This window comes from Ctenopharyngodon idella, chromosome 17 (assembly GCF_019924925.1).
Source record: "Ctenopharyngodon idella isolate HZGC_01 chromosome 17, HZGC01, whole genome shotgun sequence".
Classification (NCBI taxonomy): domain Eukaryota; kingdom Metazoa; phylum Chordata; class Actinopteri; order Cypriniformes; family Xenocyprididae; genus Ctenopharyngodon; species Ctenopharyngodon idella.
Genome location: NC_067236.1, coordinates 32,992,888 through 33,011,818, shown reverse-complemented (window position 1 = coordinate 33,011,818; position 18,931 = coordinate 32,992,888). Strand labels below are relative to the sequence as shown.

General features: G+C 36.9%; 1 protein-coding gene across 6 annotated transcripts; it reads right to left on the bottom strand.

Moving 5' to 3' along the window:
• Nucleotides 1-1,296: 1,296 nt before the first annotated feature.
• Nucleotides 1,297-18,683, bottom strand: LOC127498051 (nuclear factor 7, brain-like). 6 transcript variants are annotated; one of them, XM_051866928.1, is made up of 6 exons: nucleotides 18,114-18,683; nucleotides 17,034-17,135; nucleotides 16,569-16,799; nucleotides 16,469-16,491; nucleotides 16,269-16,387; nucleotides 1,297-3,206 (listed from the first exon to the last, which is right to left on the bottom strand). In XM_051866928.1, the coding sequence occupies exons 1-6, from the start codon at nucleotides 18,495-18,497 to the stop codon at nucleotides 2,716-2,718; spliced, it is 1,350 nt and encodes a 449-aa protein (XP_051722888.1). In that variant the 5' UTR covers nucleotides 18,498-18,683; the 3' UTR covers nucleotides 1,297-2,715. The 6 variants fall into 6 exon arrangements, with proteins under 6 accessions (XP_051722888.1, XP_051722889.1, XP_051722884.1 ...); XM_051866929.1 differs by lacking the exons at nucleotides 16,269-16,387; nucleotides 16,469-16,491; nucleotides 16,569-16,799; nucleotides 17,034-17,135 and adding exons at nucleotides 3,686-3,804; nucleotides 3,886-3,908; nucleotides 3,986-4,216; nucleotides 4,447-4,542 and having other exon boundaries at nucleotides 1,505-3,206; nucleotides 18,114-18,673; XM_051866924.1 differs by lacking the exons at nucleotides 16,269-16,387; nucleotides 16,469-16,491; nucleotides 16,569-16,799; nucleotides 17,034-17,135; nucleotides 18,114-18,683 and adding exons at nucleotides 3,686-3,804; nucleotides 3,886-3,908; nucleotides 3,986-4,216; nucleotides 4,447-4,548; nucleotides 5,223-5,878 and having other exon boundaries at nucleotides 1,505-3,206.
• Nucleotides 18,684-18,931: the final 248 nt, after the last annotated feature.

Genomic DNA, 18,931 nt, shown 5'->3' with positions numbered 1-18,931 from the left:
AAAGTTGCATAAAATGGAAATACTCAATAAAGTAGGCTAACTACGTTACCTCAGATGGTTGAATGGTTGGATTCCACAACTGGTAAAATAAAACATATATAACAACATATAATTTGGCAGTGAAATTCGCTGATTTTGGGTGCGTAAGATGTGAAGGATTCTATGGTCCAGTTAGTATTTTCACCCCATAATGGCGGCCGCGCTACCGGAGCGCCATCTAGTGGCTGTTACCCAAAAAGTATCAGAGTGTCGCCTCTTGGGTTCTATAGTCTTTGACGCGGGTTCGGATTTAACGGACACACAACGAATGAGGTGGGTTCGACATTTACCTGTAAATTACTGTAGTGAGAAAAGCAAACAGCATGTATGTGGAAATCAGTTACCAGACTGTAAAATAAAAACGCCACTGTCACTGTCACTGAAGTATAGTGTTTTGTTAAGAAGTATTTAGTAACTTTTACTTCATTTGTGCAGCGTGTATAATAACGTGGATCTGCAACGAACAGCGATGAGAAGCTTGGGTTTGTCAGGGCACTTGGAAGCTCAGGCTTGTTTCTTCACACCGTTCCAATCATTCTTATTTATCTATTTTATTATTTTTGTTGTTGTTTCTGCAGGAGCTCTGCGACGAGCATAAGTAGCAAAAAAAAAAAAAAAAAAAGAAAAATCCAGTTTGCAAGAGACTTTATTCTTTTTTTTTTGTTTCCTTTTTGATTACGGTTCCTTTCCTTTGTTACTGTTCACTGACATTTTACAAAAAATAGTCATGTTCATTGAAAAATGTTTACATAAAGCGTTATGACTGAATGAATTGCATTATTATTATTATTATTATTATTAAATTCTGAATAAAAAAAAATGGCAACAAAATGCTTCATGTTCTCTTTCTAACACAATGTTCAGGTTTGACTGGAATCAACTAATCAACAAACACTTCAAATCACTATTTCTAACAAAAAAAATATCTAAAACTTGACAAAAAGTATACTTATAATATTCAAATCTTCCACTTAATAAAAATATGTAATTATGTCTAAAAACAACTAGGCTGCTTCAGAGAGCTATACAGGCAACTAGTGGTCACACCATGATATTACATGTTTTCTTTCTACACTCTCAACAGATGGCGCTAATCTGCCTGATTTTAAAGGCCTAGACTGGTTAAAGTCCTTCAACCTGAAATACTGCATAAATTGGAAAATATATATACATTTTCGATGGGGAAAATGGATATTAATGGATATTACCAAAAAACTCTCTCAAAATGCAAAAAGAAAAAATATTATTAAACAAAAATGAATTAGAATGATTTTACTGAAAAAATAAGGTTACGTTACAGGTGTCCGGTCACTTTTGACCGTGAGGACAATGAGTGTGATTCACAAATAAGGAGCACCAGAGGTTCAATTATTATGTGATCTTCTTCAATGCTTTCAGAATCTTTACGTTTTTAAATAATTTTGTTTCTGTATTTTTAAAATGAACATATTTTAATAACAGTATATTTATTGAACAACAATGAATTCTTTTATTTATCAAAATAAACACAGAAAATAGTACAAACTTTGCTAAAGTGACTGTTTTAAACAAGTATTAAATTAGACATTATTAAAAACATTATTTTAGCTAAAGTGTTTGTATCAGTACTGTGTGTCTTTTTCCTCATGCTGGTTTAGTGTCTGTGGGGTAAAAGACCCTCTCACCACCTCATACATTCATAAGATTTTAAACAAAATAAACCACTTTTAATCTTAATAAACATCTGCCTAAAGAAGAATGTCAAGCAGCTCCACACAATGTTGTAAGCAGTAAGTATATGACGTGAAACTAACTTACTGCCTGTAATGATTGTTAGATGTGATCTGATAGGAACGATTTGACACCAAAGAAAGACTCTGTGATTTATAGACAGAATGAGATCAGCCAATCAGACGATCATGATGATTCATCATCACATAACACATTCAGAGGTTCTGCATCATTCACACATCAGAAATGGTGACAATCAAAAACTTAATGCTGCAATGCATGCTGGGTGCCAGCATACAAAACTCCCAGCATGCACTGCGGCATGAAGCTTTTGATCGTCATTGTTGAGATTCTCAATGTCTGTGTGTCTGAATGATGCTGTAGATCAAAACTTTTAAAACTAGAGATCATCAAATTCTGTTCTGAAACTCAGTCTTTGTCAGTGAATCACAGAAACTTTGACTTTTTGTTTTTTAAAATTAGATCCATAAATGCTGCTAATCAAGAGTTTTGTGTTGATCATTTACATGTATTTTAGTGAACACATGATCATTTAAACTGAAATAAACTATTATTCATTTACAAATTCACTGAAACTGTAGAATTAGGTTCAGTTTCTAGAAAAAATATATATAATTATGTGAAAATTAGCAAATTGACGAACTTCACTGAAAATAATCAGGTCATTATCCTACAATGATCTAAAAAAATTGTTCTTATTGTGTAAAGTGCTTTTTAAACTTCTTCTAAACTCTAATTAAATAAACTTGTTGTTTATTGATCTGCTGATATGAAATATGAGAGTGTGAGTGTTGCTGTAGTGCTGATATCAGTCATGTGACCATCATGGCCCAATCACAGCCACCGTACTGATATTCAGATCAACAGCACTCTTACTCATGTGATCTGGATTAAATATTGGAAACATGATGAAAGCAGGAAGATCCAGACCTACAGGAGTAACGATTACTGACTATTGACCGCTAAGATCCTCAGAGATCCATCATGACACCAGAAGAATGGAAAGAGTGTGTGAGTGAAGGTGGTTGTGAATGTGTGTAGATGTGTGTTAGTTACAGGATCAGAGAATGACACCCTTCCTCTGTCATAGTCCAGATTCACTCTCACACGATCAAGATCCTGATTGACACGAAAACTAGAACCTGCAGTACATCCGTTCGACACACTCCAGACATCAGTGTTGAAGAAACCCCCTCCCTTCCTCTGGTTTGATGCTGTAGTTACTCCAAGAGTCCAGTCTGAACTCTCTTTAACCTCCACATCCCAGCAGTGTGTTCCTGAGTTAAACCCCTCTGAACCCAGAACACACTCATACCAGTCAAATCTCTCTGGATTATCAGGAAGAGGTTGAATGATCCTGCTGTATCTCACACTGGTCAGATCATCAGACAGGACGAGACGTGGACTCACAGTGTTTGGATCCAGAATCACAGGAGCTGATGAGACACAATCAACAGATGCTTTTATTCTGATGTTCATATAATGATCAAGAGTGAACCAACACAGATTATTATGAATTATGACACTCGTCCTGTTGATCAAACACATCAGACATGTTCCTCTGATCACTGTCAGTGCTGTTATTAGTTTCACACTCATTTTATCATCAACTACAAACATTAAATGTGTGATTCAGACATTTGTGTCCATCAATTAAAATAACAATAAATCGATGAGATCTGTTGAGATTTATGCTGTAGATGAAAAACTGTAAGTGTGAGTCTGATCTTCAGCAGCATCTGATCATCTTCATTTTATCGGCTCTTATAGTCAGTGTTGATTTAAATCAGTTTATTCTCTCTGTCTGTTGTGTTTCACTAACTAATTATGTTGGACTGAGAAATTATTAGTAGAGCTTGTCATTTTTCTTTCTTTCTTTCTTTCTTTCTTTCTTTCTTTCTGCAGTCAGACTCACTGTTTTGGACGATGTCCTGCATCTTCTTCCAGACTCTGAACGGCAGGTTGCCCAAGTAACGCGGCACATGAATCAAAGCTCCAGAAGCCATCTGTGGATCCGGCTGTGAGCTCTGGACTCTGGAAGAACATTCAGGAGTCAGAACTGCAGTGGCTTTGGATCAGAACCAGAGAGACCAGAGACAGGAGCAGATCACTCACCTTTCCTTTGAGACGGGAAACTCCTGCAGAACAAACACACCATTTATCATCAAGAACTCAATCAATGAACCAATGATCAACCAATGATCTGAAATCAGACCTTCAGAAAGCAGACGTCATTGGCTTTCATCATCTCCTCCATGTCTTTGATTGTGTGTGAAAGAGCTGAGATGTGTCTGTTCATCTCCTCCAGCTTCTCCTTCATCATCTGCTTCTTCTGCTCCTCTTCCTCCCTCAGTGCAGTGATTGTAGCTTCTTCTTCATCTCTGAGAAACTGATGAAGCTTCTCAAACTGCTGTTTAATCTGACGCTCTGTGTGCTCAGCTTGAGACTGAAATCAAATCACATTCACTTCATCTCAATCGACACACATCAACACTTCACATCATTCATATCAGAGATAAACTCGGATACCGACATATAACGGATCCAGAAGCAGATCGCTGCTCATCATTTACAGAAATAATAAACTGGAATCCATTATATTAAATATATCAGATCATAACTGTATATAGTGATCCTACAGCTGTGATGAAAATGACTCTGATTCTGTTTCCTCACCTCGATGTGTTGAACTGTTTTCTCAAACTCTCCTTTCATTTCTTCTTTGTGTTGAAGTTTCTTCTGTAAGGACTCCAGTGCTGTATTGAGCTCCTCCTGGAATTGAACAAAAACACATAAAACACCAGATTACAGTGAAGAGAAGAAGAGAATACAGTGATATGATCATATAATGCTGTGAAAAAGTATTTGCCCTCATCCTGATTTCTTGTTTTTATGTACATCTGATACTAAATTGATTCAGAAATTAAAACAAAGGCAGCCTGAGAAAACACAAAGTACAGTTTGTAAAAGACAATGTTATTTATTAAAGCAAAACAAGGTTATCTAATATTATCTGTACCTGCGTGAAAATGTATAAATGTATTAGCAGCAGTTAAAGGGGGGTCGATTCTCAATACCGGCAGGAAATGATTGAGGTGCCCTTGGGTCTTATATAATTATAAAATGTTGCATTAAAACGGACCTACATTTGATCTTACGATCATTTCTATTTCAAGCCATTTTCAAGCACTTTTCCACATCAAAGATGAATTTATAAATATGAGCGTTGGCGTGGATTTATGCGTATGCACATTCTAGATCAAATCTGTGCGTACGCACGCTTTATAAATGAGGCCCCTTGAGCAAGACATCAAACCCCCAATCACTCCCCGTGCGCCACAGTGAATCGGTTTGTAGTGTGTGTGTGTGTTCACTACTCACTACTCTCCTACTCCCTACTCGGCCCTCATGTCACTTTCAATTACATGTGAAACAAGAGTCATTTCTCTTACCTTATATGATGAAACAACTTCACTGATGGGTCTGAATGTGTGACTGATGTGTTTCTGTGAATCTCTGCACACTAAACACACAGGCTGTTTGTCCTCCAGACAGAAGAGTTTGAGTTTCTCACTGTGTAAACTGCAGATCTCCTCAGATCCTGATGAACTCGTCTCATTTCTCTCCGTCAGGAACGACTCACACAAGTTTTTTAACACAAGATTAACTGGAGGATGATCTTTTGAGGATCTTCTCCTGCAGACAGGACACTCCTGAGTTTTCTTGGTTCTCCAGAACTGTTGAAGACACTCTTTACAGACACTGTGACTACATGATAAAAGAACAGGAGTCTTGAAGATTTCACAGCACACGGGACAAGAAAGATCTTCAGCAGAAACATTTAGTGACGCCATTTTGTTTGAGCTCCAGCAATATAAACTTTACTTTCACTTTCTGAACGACGGTTTTAAAAATGAATCACCTTGAGAATCACAACGATCTGCTGTCTGTTCAGAAACAAATGCCTCAAAAATCCTTCTTGAAAGTGTTTCTCTTCATTCTCCACTGATCGCTGATTCTTTATTGCTTTTGTCAAGAGAGAAGAGAGTCAGTATGACAGAAAAGAGAAATAATAAATCAGTCTCTTCCTGGTAAGTGTTGGAAGAGGGTGGAGTTTATGATCAGGTGTGGTTCAAAGAACAAGATCAGGATTTCCTCAGGGTAAAGTTTTAAGTAACAAAACCTGCATTAAAACTTTAGTATAATGCTATAAGCCTTGAATCAAACACTAAAGAACAATGAAAGAAAGCAAATATTTACAATAAAAATACAATTTTATGTATTGCTCTTTATTTGTACATAGTTTATTTGTTCAAGTATTCAGTAAAAAGACTAATCTGAGTTCTGTTTGTTTAATAAATCCTTTTGTTATTTTGGATTCATCATCATCATCATTGGACTAAAACATCACATGTAAATTCACAGCTGCTGTTGATTTGCAGTTTTTACAGTTGAGCTGTGTTTTTACAGTACTTTATATGTGGAGTGTTTAAGTACTTAAATAGTTAGTGGTGGTCAACAATCAAGTGCTTCAAATAAACTGTCATGCCCAGAGTGAGACAAGGCAAAAAAGACAATGTTCATTATTATTATCATTATTATTAAAAACAACAACAACAAAAAACTCCAGTTTTTGTGTCCTGGACGAACAATGTCAGCAAACAACAATGGGAGGTTTTCCACAAGACAATGTTTGAACAGAATTGAAACCAATGCCATTAACAGCACTCGCCGAAATAACCTTTTGCTCTCTAAAAATCCACAACGAAAATAACATCCTAGAAAGCAAATCCTGTTCTGATATAAAGTTTTATTTGAAGAGAAGACCATCCATTATATTGAATGAGGAGTTATTCTGTCACTTTTGTCTCCTTAAAGGCTGGCTTTTACGGTTCGGCAGCTTATAAAAACGTAGTTCTGGGTTTTTTTTAGCTTGTTTTCTGTACACCTTGTCACACAGCAGCTTTAAGGCATTGTTCTGTTTTTTGTTATAAGTCAGAAATGACAAGGACGCAGCCTCACGCAATAGAGTACCTCAGGGATGACGTGTTTTTGTAGGCCAACCCGGAAGTTAGCGGCGCACGGGTTCCCTCGATCTAAAGCCAATGCATTTTTCCCACAGACTTTTGGAAAATCGCTAAAAATAAGCTCTGTGTTTAACAAAGGGTTATGACACTTACACGTTTTGTCTATCAAGATAATCTTTACAAGTTTTGAAGCCTAAATAAAGTGGTCAGATATGAAAAGCTAACAGTAGGCTATAAACGCACTACAGCACACCATGGTCGCGGATCAACGTCAGCACCACCAAGCTTCCTCAAACTTTATTTAAAAAAACAACTTTATTTAAAAACATGATCGCTGGTTATGATCTGCGTTGTGTATGAATACTTATCCACTTTTTCATGAGAAATTCTGTCCAAGTGTCCTGTTTGTCACGATGACGTCTAAAGTCCCCGCCAAAGGAAGTAGTCCCTTTTAGCAATTTGTTAGCAACCGCCGTTTTTAAGACACAATAAAGGTTTAAAAAATCTCAAGCGGGTTATAACTGGTGTGTTTTATGTCATAGATCAAAACGTGAAAATATTTAGAGGCTTTGTTAACCACAGACCTTATTTCAGGCGATTTAGCAAAAACCCATTCAAAAAACCCATTGACTTCGGGGCGATGGAACCGGAAGTCCTAAAAATCGCTTCCGGGTTTTGCCTACAAAAACACGTCATCCCTGAGGTACTCTATAAGACCTTATTTACCAGAGAAACAAGCGCGCCGCCATCTTTAGAATCTTGTCTTTGAACTTCCGTTTTCGCGGTAGCTCTGTATATTTCTATGGCATCGCTGTTGAAGAATAATTAGCTGGTGAAGTGGATTTACCTGTTGTAGAGTTAATGAAAGTTATCATGAGCATTGTAATGTTTAAAGCAGATGTCTTAACAAATGTCTGTAGACCGGGAAGATTTTAAAATGAGCAGTTCATTCATAAATACGTAAGATCGCTGTGGAAATACAAACCGGAAGTCAAAAGACAACGAGCGCAGCGCTGAAAAGGGGCGGAGCTACATAAGGTCTATACAAAGTCAATGGAGACGGTTGTTTTCCCCCCCCCGGTGTGGGCGTGGCCTAAATTTGCTCTGTCTCTATGGGGTACGTTTGATGTCACCACAAACTATTCCGTGAGTTTCACCAGCAGCAGAGATTTCAAGGCCTTCACACAGCAGAAATGACACGACAACAGCCAGTCAAAGCACGTCGTTTATAAGTCTGCATGTTTTGCGTGTCTGTGTGAATGAACAGCGTCTAATACACAAACTCAAACATACGTGAGACGCTTACAGTGTTTTCAACATCTGTTTTCTCAATATATGAGGACATGAACACATGAACTTTATCTCCAGAACTGCTCTGAGGCACTTTAGAGATTTTCACTGTTTCATTTGGAAAAAAACTTAATGGCAAACCGCCAGAATAAAAGTTTGCTTTTACTTGGAAGAAATTTTAACAGAAATATATTACTATAGTAAAATGTACGGCTCAAAGTAATAATAATATTACCATTGTTTGTAAGGAATATCATACAACCAAAATATTTTTCATCCATGTTCTAATATGAATCTGTCGTGCAGCATCTTAGATAAAAAATAAAAAAAGCAATGTTTTGTTGTAAATTAACTGTTTTATTAATTCATTTCATTAAACACTATTGTTGATGGCAAATTTGTATTAAATCAGAAAACACAGGGGAAATAAAATAGATTTAATGGGGCCCTAAATTAACAGGTGGTCTGTGTTCTGTATGTGTTCTGACTTATTTACACTGTTAAAGAGTTGGATTCTCATGCTAAACATGGCCAAAGTTTCAAAGTTTCAGTTGGACGTATGACGGAGTATTTCTGTGCCAAAAATTCTCTTCCAAATCCTCACAGGATTCGGGATCTTTTTTTCGAGTATGGGCCTGAGTGATGTCAACAAGGTCGGAATTCCTTGTACGGGCACTTCTCCCGGAAGGGTGCTCCCGACGACGACCAGAGCGAGAGAGCAAGAGCACGTTCGGTTCGGCGTTCGGTTTTACGGAAGTCGTCGGCAGCACTGCACAGGTCACAGGACTTCACGAAATCAACAATGTCACCAAAGAAGTGTGTTTTTGGTTGTGAGGGAAAGATAACCTTGCTTCCCAAAGAACCCAGTGGAGCTGAGAGTTTTGTGCTCACACATTACATTGATGCGCTCTCGATATTTGTTATTAAAATAACCATAGAAACTGATAGTTGCATTCACTTTTTTATTGGTTAAAATGAATCAGGATCAGCGCTTATGGATTCATAAACAAAGCCCAGTTCGGCGCTGGATTTACAGATCGTTTGAAACTGAAAGATGGAGCGGTCACAGCGATAATGATCCCGGTCATGAGTCGGAGCCGCAGGTGGAGAGTAAAACTGCTTCAAATGTCTGTTTTGTTGGCAGTCGGCGCCTAAATGCATATAATGTAAACAACACGAACGTAGTGAATTCATAAATTCGTTATTCATCATTCACTATACGCTATATTCATTATAGTGATTCAGAAGTTATCCAGGCATAATGCGATGGTGTATTGTGTGTGTAAATACATCTGTTTAGCTGACCATTGATAGCTTGCAGACGATCTCTACACAAAAGCTGCGCGTGCTCGTCACTCTTTAGCTCCGCTCACAGGACACGCCTCCAGGCGCTCGGCTGTTTTCGGAAATACTCAGTACAGCGTATGTATCTTTTATAAATATGATAAGACTAAAGACTTTTTGGAGATATGAAGGATGCACTACTACTCTATAGGTACTCAAGATTAACAATATCAATATCATTAATAACAATATTAATGTCAATATAGCAGATCAATAAAACAATGTTAAGTAAAATTAAATAGTCAAAGTCTACTGTATGTGCTGGTTTGAGCCTCATCACCAGCTGCAGTCATGTCCTCATCTAATAAATCAAACACCAGCGATCAGCAACTACCTGCTAATGCACTCACATTCACGTAAAGCATCCTTGTTGACAAGTTTGGGTGAGTAAAGGCAAAATGCACAAGATATAGTACCTTCAGTGCCCTTAGATGGCGATATCGCTTATATCAGAAACAAACTGCTGCAGAAAAAGTTAGCTGCCATGAAAAATATAATGTGTAATTGCATGACACATCACAAATGTAGTGGAGTAAAAAGTACATTTACTTGCTCAAAAATGTAGTCAAGTAAAGAGTAAAAGTTGCCAATATCTTTGATACTCAGTACAACTACAAAGTAGCCAATAAGATACTTAAGTACAGTAACTAATTACATTTACTCAAGTACTTTACACCTCTGAGAATAGTGTATTCTTTTAAAAAACATATGGACCAAAATTATTGCCACCATTTTGTTTGTGACCATTTCCTGTTGTCCAGGGGTATAAATATGAGGTTGCACATTTTGTTAAATCCTTTTTGTCATCCATCAACATTAGTAAAGCCAGAGAGCTGCACAGATTATAAAAAGTAGTCAATTGAAATGAGCAATTATCACTTTTAGGGCGATTATTAAACATTTAAAAGTATGGGACAGTTGAAAATTTGCACAGATGCACATAGTATTCCCACATACAGTGAGGAGGATGGTAAGAGAGGCAATGATCACGGTTTTGGGAAAGCATCATTTAGTTGAACTTTGGGCTTTTCACATTTCAAAATCCACTAAAAAGTCCTTCCTAAAAGCAAGCCACAAAATGCAATGCTTGAACTTTGCAAAACTTTATTGTAACTTTGACCTTAATCATGTGATATGTTCAGATGAGATACAAATTTAACTTATTGGTCATGCACATATCCGTCATATTTGTTTGGTGATAAAAAGGCAGTGCACAAAGAAAAGCACCTGCTCCCACTGTGAAATATGGTGGTGGTCCATGATGTTTTGCTGCTAGTGAAGATAGACGGCATATTGAACTCTAACAAATACCAGGAAATTTTAGTCCAAAATCTGGTTGCCTCTGCCAGAAGGATAAAACTTGGACCTTTCGGCAAGATAACGACCCCAAACACACATCAAAATACATACAGAAAGGACAAAATCAAAGTTTTACAATGGCTTTGAAGATCTGAACCCTATTGAAAACCTGTGGTTTGCATTAAACAGGGCAGTTGACAAGCAAAGCCCCAAGAATGTAAAGGAACTGGAAGTGTTCTGGATGGAAGTGTGGTCCAATATTCCTCAGCAGCTGTTCTCCAACATTGTTATGATCTCAGTGCTGCTATTCGTGTCAGAGGAGGATTTACCAAATATCAATAATGGAGCTGCCAGTGTCTTTAATTGTGTCACAGAAAACATTATTTTGTTCCAAAAAGCTGTGTAAAAATAAAGATACACAGTGTATCCTTTAATTTAAGCCCAAAATATCATTTATTGCATTTGTTGTTTTTGAAATCTGTTCATTTAAGATCATTTTCATGATGCCAATAATTTTGCAGTTGACTGTATGTAGGCCTGTGTGTGTTCGTGTAAAGCAAGGCCATTAATATGTCTTGATGTCTTTTTATTTATTTATTTTTTTTAAATTAAATGTATTTTATTTTAAAATATGCACACATTCACTCTTATTTGTATGTCAAACATGCAAAATGTTTCGTCTTGCAACATTCAGTTATGAATTACATGAATCATATAAATATTTCAATTCAAAATGGTGATTTGATAAAATTATAAGATAAGAGTAGTTTGCATCACTGGAAATCCATCTGTTGGTTGCTTAACATTTCTTTCGTAAAACAGTTGTCAAATATTAAATGTTTAGATCTTGCAGTGGTTACGTAATTGGAGACAGTGATGAAACAAAAGGAATTTAAAAATGTGAAAGCTTTCCCCACTACTGTCTACATCTCCTATTCCAGTCATGGTATCTAGTTCAAAACAGGCAAATCCACCTGATGCTTTGGTTGTATCACGTGATACATAATGTAAAATATATTAAATGATATGGTTGATGTTACACAAGCTATTTTTTATGGTATGATTTCCAATCAGGCACTGACTCAGGCTCAGTCATTCAAGGGTCCTTGCAGAGGAGCTTTTGAACGCGGGCAAAGAATAAACACTAACAAGAAGCGACACTCAATAGAACGTTCCATTGAAACACCGGCGCCCAGCAGCGGCCCTGCGTTTCCGCCATTTTGGGGTGAAAGCGAGTCAGCAGTCCACTATGGCAATATCAGCTGCTTTGTTAAAAAAAAAAAAAAAAACGTACATTAAAGCTGAAATCCAACCTGAATGATGACAACACAGAATAAAATACTATCACTACTGATCATCAAATCCTTTTAACAGTTTATTTTACACACTTTGTGTTTAAGTCCACTTTTTTCACAAAACCTTTGCTCTCTAGAAACCCAGTCAGTTTGGGTTAAAATTCTTTAAAAGGCTTATAAACACTGAATTATTACCAACATATGAAATTAAATTAAGGACATGCATCAGAAAAATTGGGAATGTTGGACAATAAATATATGAATATAACAGCTTGATTTTGCAGTGTTGTCTAATGTCCGTTAAAGCAAAAGTGTCCAAATGTGGGAATTATGGGATAACGGACACAGCAATGCATCATGTATTATAAGATCATTATGTTTGTAGCGTGATCCATTAAAACGTACAATGTAGCCTATTTCAATTCAGACCTAGTGGAGTGATACTATTATTATTATTACTCCACTAGGTCTGAAATATATTGTTCGCTGCAAACATGATGATCTTAAATGTATTAATTATTAGGCTAATTTACCATTAATAAATGTGTAAAGTTGCATAAAATGGAAATACTCAATAAAGTAGGCTAACTATGTTACCTCAGATGGTTGAATGGTTGGATTCCACAACTGGTAAAATAAAACATATATAACAATATATAATTTGGCAGTTAAATTCGCTGATTTTGGGTGCGTAAGATGTGAAGGATTCTATGGTCCAGTTAGTATTTTCACCCCATAATGGCGGCCGCGCTACCGGAGCGCCATCTAGTGGCTGTTACACAAAAAGTATCAGAGTTTCGCCTCTTGGGTTCTATACTCTTTGACGCGGGTTCAGATTTAACGGACACACAACGAATGAGGTGGGTTCGACATATACCTGTAAATTACTGTAGTGAGAAAAGCAAACAGCATGTATGTGGAAATCAGTTATCAGACTGTAAAATAAAAACGCCACTGTCACTGTCACTGAAGTATAGTTTTTTGTTAAGTATTTAGTAACTTTTACTTCATTTGTGCAGCGTGTATAATAACGTGGATCTGCAACGAACAGCGATGAGAAGCTTGGGTTTGTCAGGGCACTTGGAAGCTCAGGCTTGTTTCTTCACACCGTTCCAATCATTCTTATTTATCTATTTTATTATTTTTGTTGTTGTTTCTGCAGGAGCTCTGTGACGAGCATAAGTAGTAAAAAAAAAAAAAAAAAAATCCAGTTTGCAAGAGACTTTACATTCTTTTTTTCTGTTTCCTTTTTGATTACGGTTCCTTCCCTTTGTTACTGTTCACTGACATTTTACAAAAAATAGTCATGTTCATTGAAAAATGTTTACATAAAGCGTTATGACTGAATGAATTGCATTTTTATTATTATTATTATTAAATTCTGAATAAAAAAAAATGGCAACAAAATGCTTCATGTTCTCTTTCTAACACAATGTTCAGGTTTGACTGGAATCAACTAATCAACAAACACTTCAAATCACTATTTCTAACAAAAAAAAATATCTAAAACTTGACAAAAAGTATACTTATATATATTCAAATCTTCCACTTAATAAAAATATGTAATTATGTCTAAAAACAACTAGGCTGCTTTAGAGAGCTATACAGGCAACTAGTGGTCACACCATGATATTACATGTTTTCTTTCTACACTCTCAACAGATGGCGCTAATCTGCCTGATTTTAAAGGCCTAGACTGGTTAAAGTCCTTTAACCTGAAATACTGCATAAATTGGAAAATATATATACATTTTCTATGGGGAAAATGGATATTAATTACTGCATAAATATTAATTATTACCACAAAACCCTCTCAAAATGCAAAAAGAAAAAATATTATTAAACAAAAATGAATTAGACTGATTTTACTGAAAAAATAAGGTTACGTTACAGGTGTCCGGTCACTTTTGACCGTGAGGACAATGAGTGTGATTCACAAATAAGGAGCACCAGAGGTTCAATTATTATGTGATCTTCTTCAATGCTTTCAGAATCTTTACGTTTTTAAAATAATTTTGTTTCTGTATTTTTAAAATGAACATATTTTTATAACAGTATATTTATTGAACAACAATGAATTATTTTATTTATCAAAATAAACACAGAAAATAGTACAAACTTTGCTAAAGTGACTGTTTTAAACAAGTATTAAATTAGACATTATTAAAAACATTATTTTAGCTAAAGTGTTTGTATCAGTACTGTGTGTCTTTTTCCTCATGCTGGTTTAGTGTCTGTGGGGTAAAAGACCCTCTCACCACCTCATACATTCATAAGATTTTAAACAAAATAAACCACTTTTAATCTTAATAAACATCTGCCTAAAGAAGAATGTCAAGCAGCTCCACACAATGTTGTAAGCAGTAAGTATATGACGTGAAACTAACTTACTGCCTGTAATGATTGTTAGATGTGATCTGATAGGAACGATTTGACACCAAAGAAAGACTCTGTGATTTATAGACAGAATGAGATCAGCCAATCAGACGATCACGATGATTCATCATCACATAACACATTCAGAGGTTCTGCATCATTCACACATCAGAAATGGTGACAATCAAAAACTTAATGCTGCAATGCATGCTGGGTGCCAGCATACAAAACTCCCAGCATGCACTGCGGCATGAAGCTTTTGATCGTCATTGTTGAGATTCTCAATGTCTGTGTGTCTGAATGATGCTGTAGATCAAAACTTTTAAAACTAGAGATCATCAAATTCTGTTCTGAAACTCAGTCTTTGTCAGTGAATCACAGAAACTTTGACTTTTTGTTTTTTAAAATTAGATCCATAAATGCTGCTAATCAAGAGTTTCTAAGAGTTCATCATTTACATGTATTTTAGTGAACACATGATCATTTAAACTGAAATAAACTATTATTCATTTACAAATTCACTGAAACTGTAGAATTAGGTTCAGTTTCTAGAAAAAATATATATAATTATGTGAAAATTAGCAAATTGACGAACTTCACTGAAAATAATCAGGTCATTATCCTACAATGATCTAAAAAAATTGTTCTTATTGTGTAAAGTGCTTTTTAAACTTCTTCTAAACTCTAATTAAATAAACTTGTTGTTTATTGATCTGCTGATATGAAATATGAGAGTGTGAGTGTTGCTGTAGTGCTGATATCAGTCATGTGACCATCACGGGCCAATCACAGCCACCGTACTGATATTCAGATCAACAGCACTCTTACTCATGTGATCTGGATTAAATATTGGAAACATGATGAAAGCAGGAAGATCCAGACCTGCAGGAGTAACGATTACTGACTATTGACCGCTAAGATCCTCAGAGATCCATCATGACACCAGAAGAATGGAAAGAGTGTGTGAGTGAAGGTGGTTGTGAATGTGTGTAGATGTGTGTTAGTTACAGGATCAGAGAATGACACCCTTCCTCTGTCATAGTCCAGATTCACTCTCACACGATCAAGATCCTGATTGACACGAAAACTAGAACCTGCAGTACATCCGTTCGACACACACCAGACATCAGTGTTGAAGAAACCCCCTCCCTTCCTCTGGTTTGATGCTGTAGTTACTCCAAGAGTCCAGTCTGAACTCTCTTTAACCTCCACATCCCAGCAGTGTGTTCCTGAGTTAAACCCCTCTGAACCCAGAACACACTCATACCAGTCAAATCTCTCTGGATTATCAGGAAGAGGTTGTTTGTTCCAGCTGTCTCTCACACTGGTCAGATCATCAGACAGGACGAGACGTGGACTCACAGTGTTTGGATCCAGAATCACAGGAGCTGATGAGACACAATCAACAGATGCTTTTATTCTGATGTTCATATAATGATCAAGAGTGAACCAACACAGATTATTATGAATTATGACACTCGTCCTGTTGATCAAACACATCAGACATGTTCCTCTGATCACTGTCAGTGCTGTTATTAGTTTCACACTCATTTTATCATCAACTACAAACATTAAATGTGTGATTCAGACATTTGTGTCCATCAATTAAAATAACAATAAATCAATGAGATCTGTTGAGATTTATGCTGTAGATGAAAAACTGTAAGTGTGAGTCTGATCTTCAGCAGCATCTGATCATCTTCATTTTATCGGCTCTTATAGTCAGTGTTGATTTAAATCAGTTTATTCTCTCTGTCTGTTGTGTTTCACTAACTAATTATGTTGGACTGAGAAATTATTAGTAGAGCTTGTCATTTTTCTTTCTTTCTTTCTTTCTTTCTTTCTTTCTTTCTGCAGTCAGACTCACTGTTTTGGACGATGTCCTGCATCTTCTTCCAGACTCTGAACGGCAGGTTGCCCAAGTAACGCGGCACATGAATCAAAGCTCCAGAAGCCATCTGTGGATCCGGCTGTGAGCTCTGGACTCTGGAAGAACATTCAGGAGTCAGAACTGCAGTGGCTTTGGATCAGAACCAGAGAGACCAGAGACAGGAGTAGATCACTCACCTTTCCTTTGAGACTGGAAACTCCTGCAGAACAAACACACCATTTATCATCAAGAACTCAATCAATGAACCAATGATCAACCAATGATCTGAAATCAGACCTTCAGAAAGCAGACGTCATTGGCTTTCATCATCTTCTCCGTGTCTTTGATTGTGTGTGAAAGAGCTGAGATGTGTCTGTTCATCTCCTCCAGCTTCTCCTTCATCATCTGCTTCTTCTGCTCCTCTTCCTCCCTCAGTGCAGTGATTGTAGCTTCTTCTTCATCTCTGAGAAACTGATGAAGCTTCTCAAACTGCTGTTTAATCTGACGCTCTGTGTGCTCAGCTTGAGACTGAAATCAAATCACATTCACTTCAATCATCTCAATCGACACACATCAACACTTCACATCATTCATATCAGAGATAAACTCGGTTACCGACATATAACAGATCCAGAAGCAGATCGCTGCTCGTCATTTACATAAATAATAAACTGGAGTCCATTATATTAAATATATCAGATCATAACTGTATATAGTGATCCTACAGCTGTGATGAAAATGACTCTGATTCTGTTTCCTCGCCTTGATGTGTTGAACTGTTTTCTCAAACTCTCTTTTCATTTTTTCATTGTGTTGAAGTTTCTTCTGTAAGGACTTCAGTGCTGTATTGAGCTCCTCCTGGAACTGAACAAAAACACATAAAACACCAGATTACAGTGAAGAGAAGAAGAGAATACAGTGATATGATCATATAATGCTGTGAAAAAGTATTTGCCCTCATCCTGATTTCTTGTTTTTATGTACATCTGATACTAAATTGATTCAGAAATTAAACAAAGGCAGCCTGAGAAAACACAAAGTACAGTTTGTAAAAGACAATGTTATTTATTAAAGCAAAACAAGGTTATCTAATATTATCTGTACCTGCGTGAAAATGTATAAATGTATTAGCAGCAGTTAAAGGGGGGTCGATTCTCAATACCGGCAGGAAATGATTGAGGTGCCCTTGGGTCTTATATAATTATAAAATGTTGCATTAAAACGGACCTACATTTGATCTTACGATCATTTCTCAGATGTGCGTACATGTGATTCATAGAATAAACGTACACACAGAAGACGAGCGTACGCCTCTCTTTCAGATGTGAAATCTATAAATCGCAAATGATCTTGAACTTGTGTGCAGCTGAATGGTTTCAGTTCTCCGCCTTGTAGACGACGGATAATTAATGTCATTTACATTTAAAAAAAAAAATAAAATAAAAAAAATCACCAGTCATCGTCCAAATCCTTAAATTTAGAATGGCGAGCTGCAAAAATATCTTAGATTTCCAAAAACCTGCAGTAATCTGACAAGGAAAAGTGCGTACGTCTGTTCAGACCCTGATGTGGCGCTAAGCACTTTTCCACGTCAAAGATGAATTTATAAATATGAGCGTTGGCGTGGATTTATGCGTATGCACATTCTAGATCAAATCTGTGCATACGCACGCTTTATAAATGAGGCCCCTTGAGCAAGACATCAAACCCCCAATCACTCCCCGTGCGCCACAGTGAATCGGTTTGTAGTGTGTGTGTGTTCACTACTCACTACTCTCCTACTCACTACTTGGCCCTCATGTCACTTTCAATTACATGTGAAACAAGAGTCATTTGTCTTACCTTATATGATGAAACCACTTCACTGATGTGTCTGAATGTGTGACTGACGTGTTTTTGTGAATTAATACACACTAAACACACAGGCTGTTTGTCCTCCAGACAGAAGAGTTTGAGTTTCTCACTGTGTAAACTGCAGATCTCCTCAGACATTCTCTCTGTCAGGACCAACTCACATAAGTTTTTTAACACAAGATTAAGAGGAGGTTGTTCTCTTGAGGATCTTCTCCTGCAGACAGGACACTCCTGAGTTTTCTTGGTTCTCCAGAACTGTTGAAGACACTCTTTACAGACACTGTGACTACATGATAAAAGAACAGGAGTCTGGAAGATTTCACAGCACACGGGACAAGAAAGATCTTCAGCAGAAACATTTAGTGAAGCCATTTTCACTGTTTGAGCTCCAGCAATATAAACTTTACTTTCACTTTCTGAACGACGGTTTTAATCACAACGATCTGCTGTCTGTTCAGAAACAAATGTCTCAAAAATCCTTCTTGAAAGTGTTTCTCTTCATTCTCCACTGATCGCTGATTCTTTAGCTGTGTCCCAATTCAGGGGCTGCGCACTTCGGAGTGCACGAAAGGGGTGGGGCTTTGCAGTGGAGGGTTGCCAGGTCTGAGCAACAAAACAATCCCAAAAGTCGTGTAATCACAGCACAAGTGTAAAAGTATCCCAATTCCAGACGTGGAAATAATGAGCCGAGCCAAGTTACATGGCTAGCGGCTGTGTGACAGACAGCTGACAGCTGAAGTTTGTGTGTGCATTTTAAAGTTTTATGACTTTCTATTGGGTTTTGACATGCTTCACTGCCGGCGACG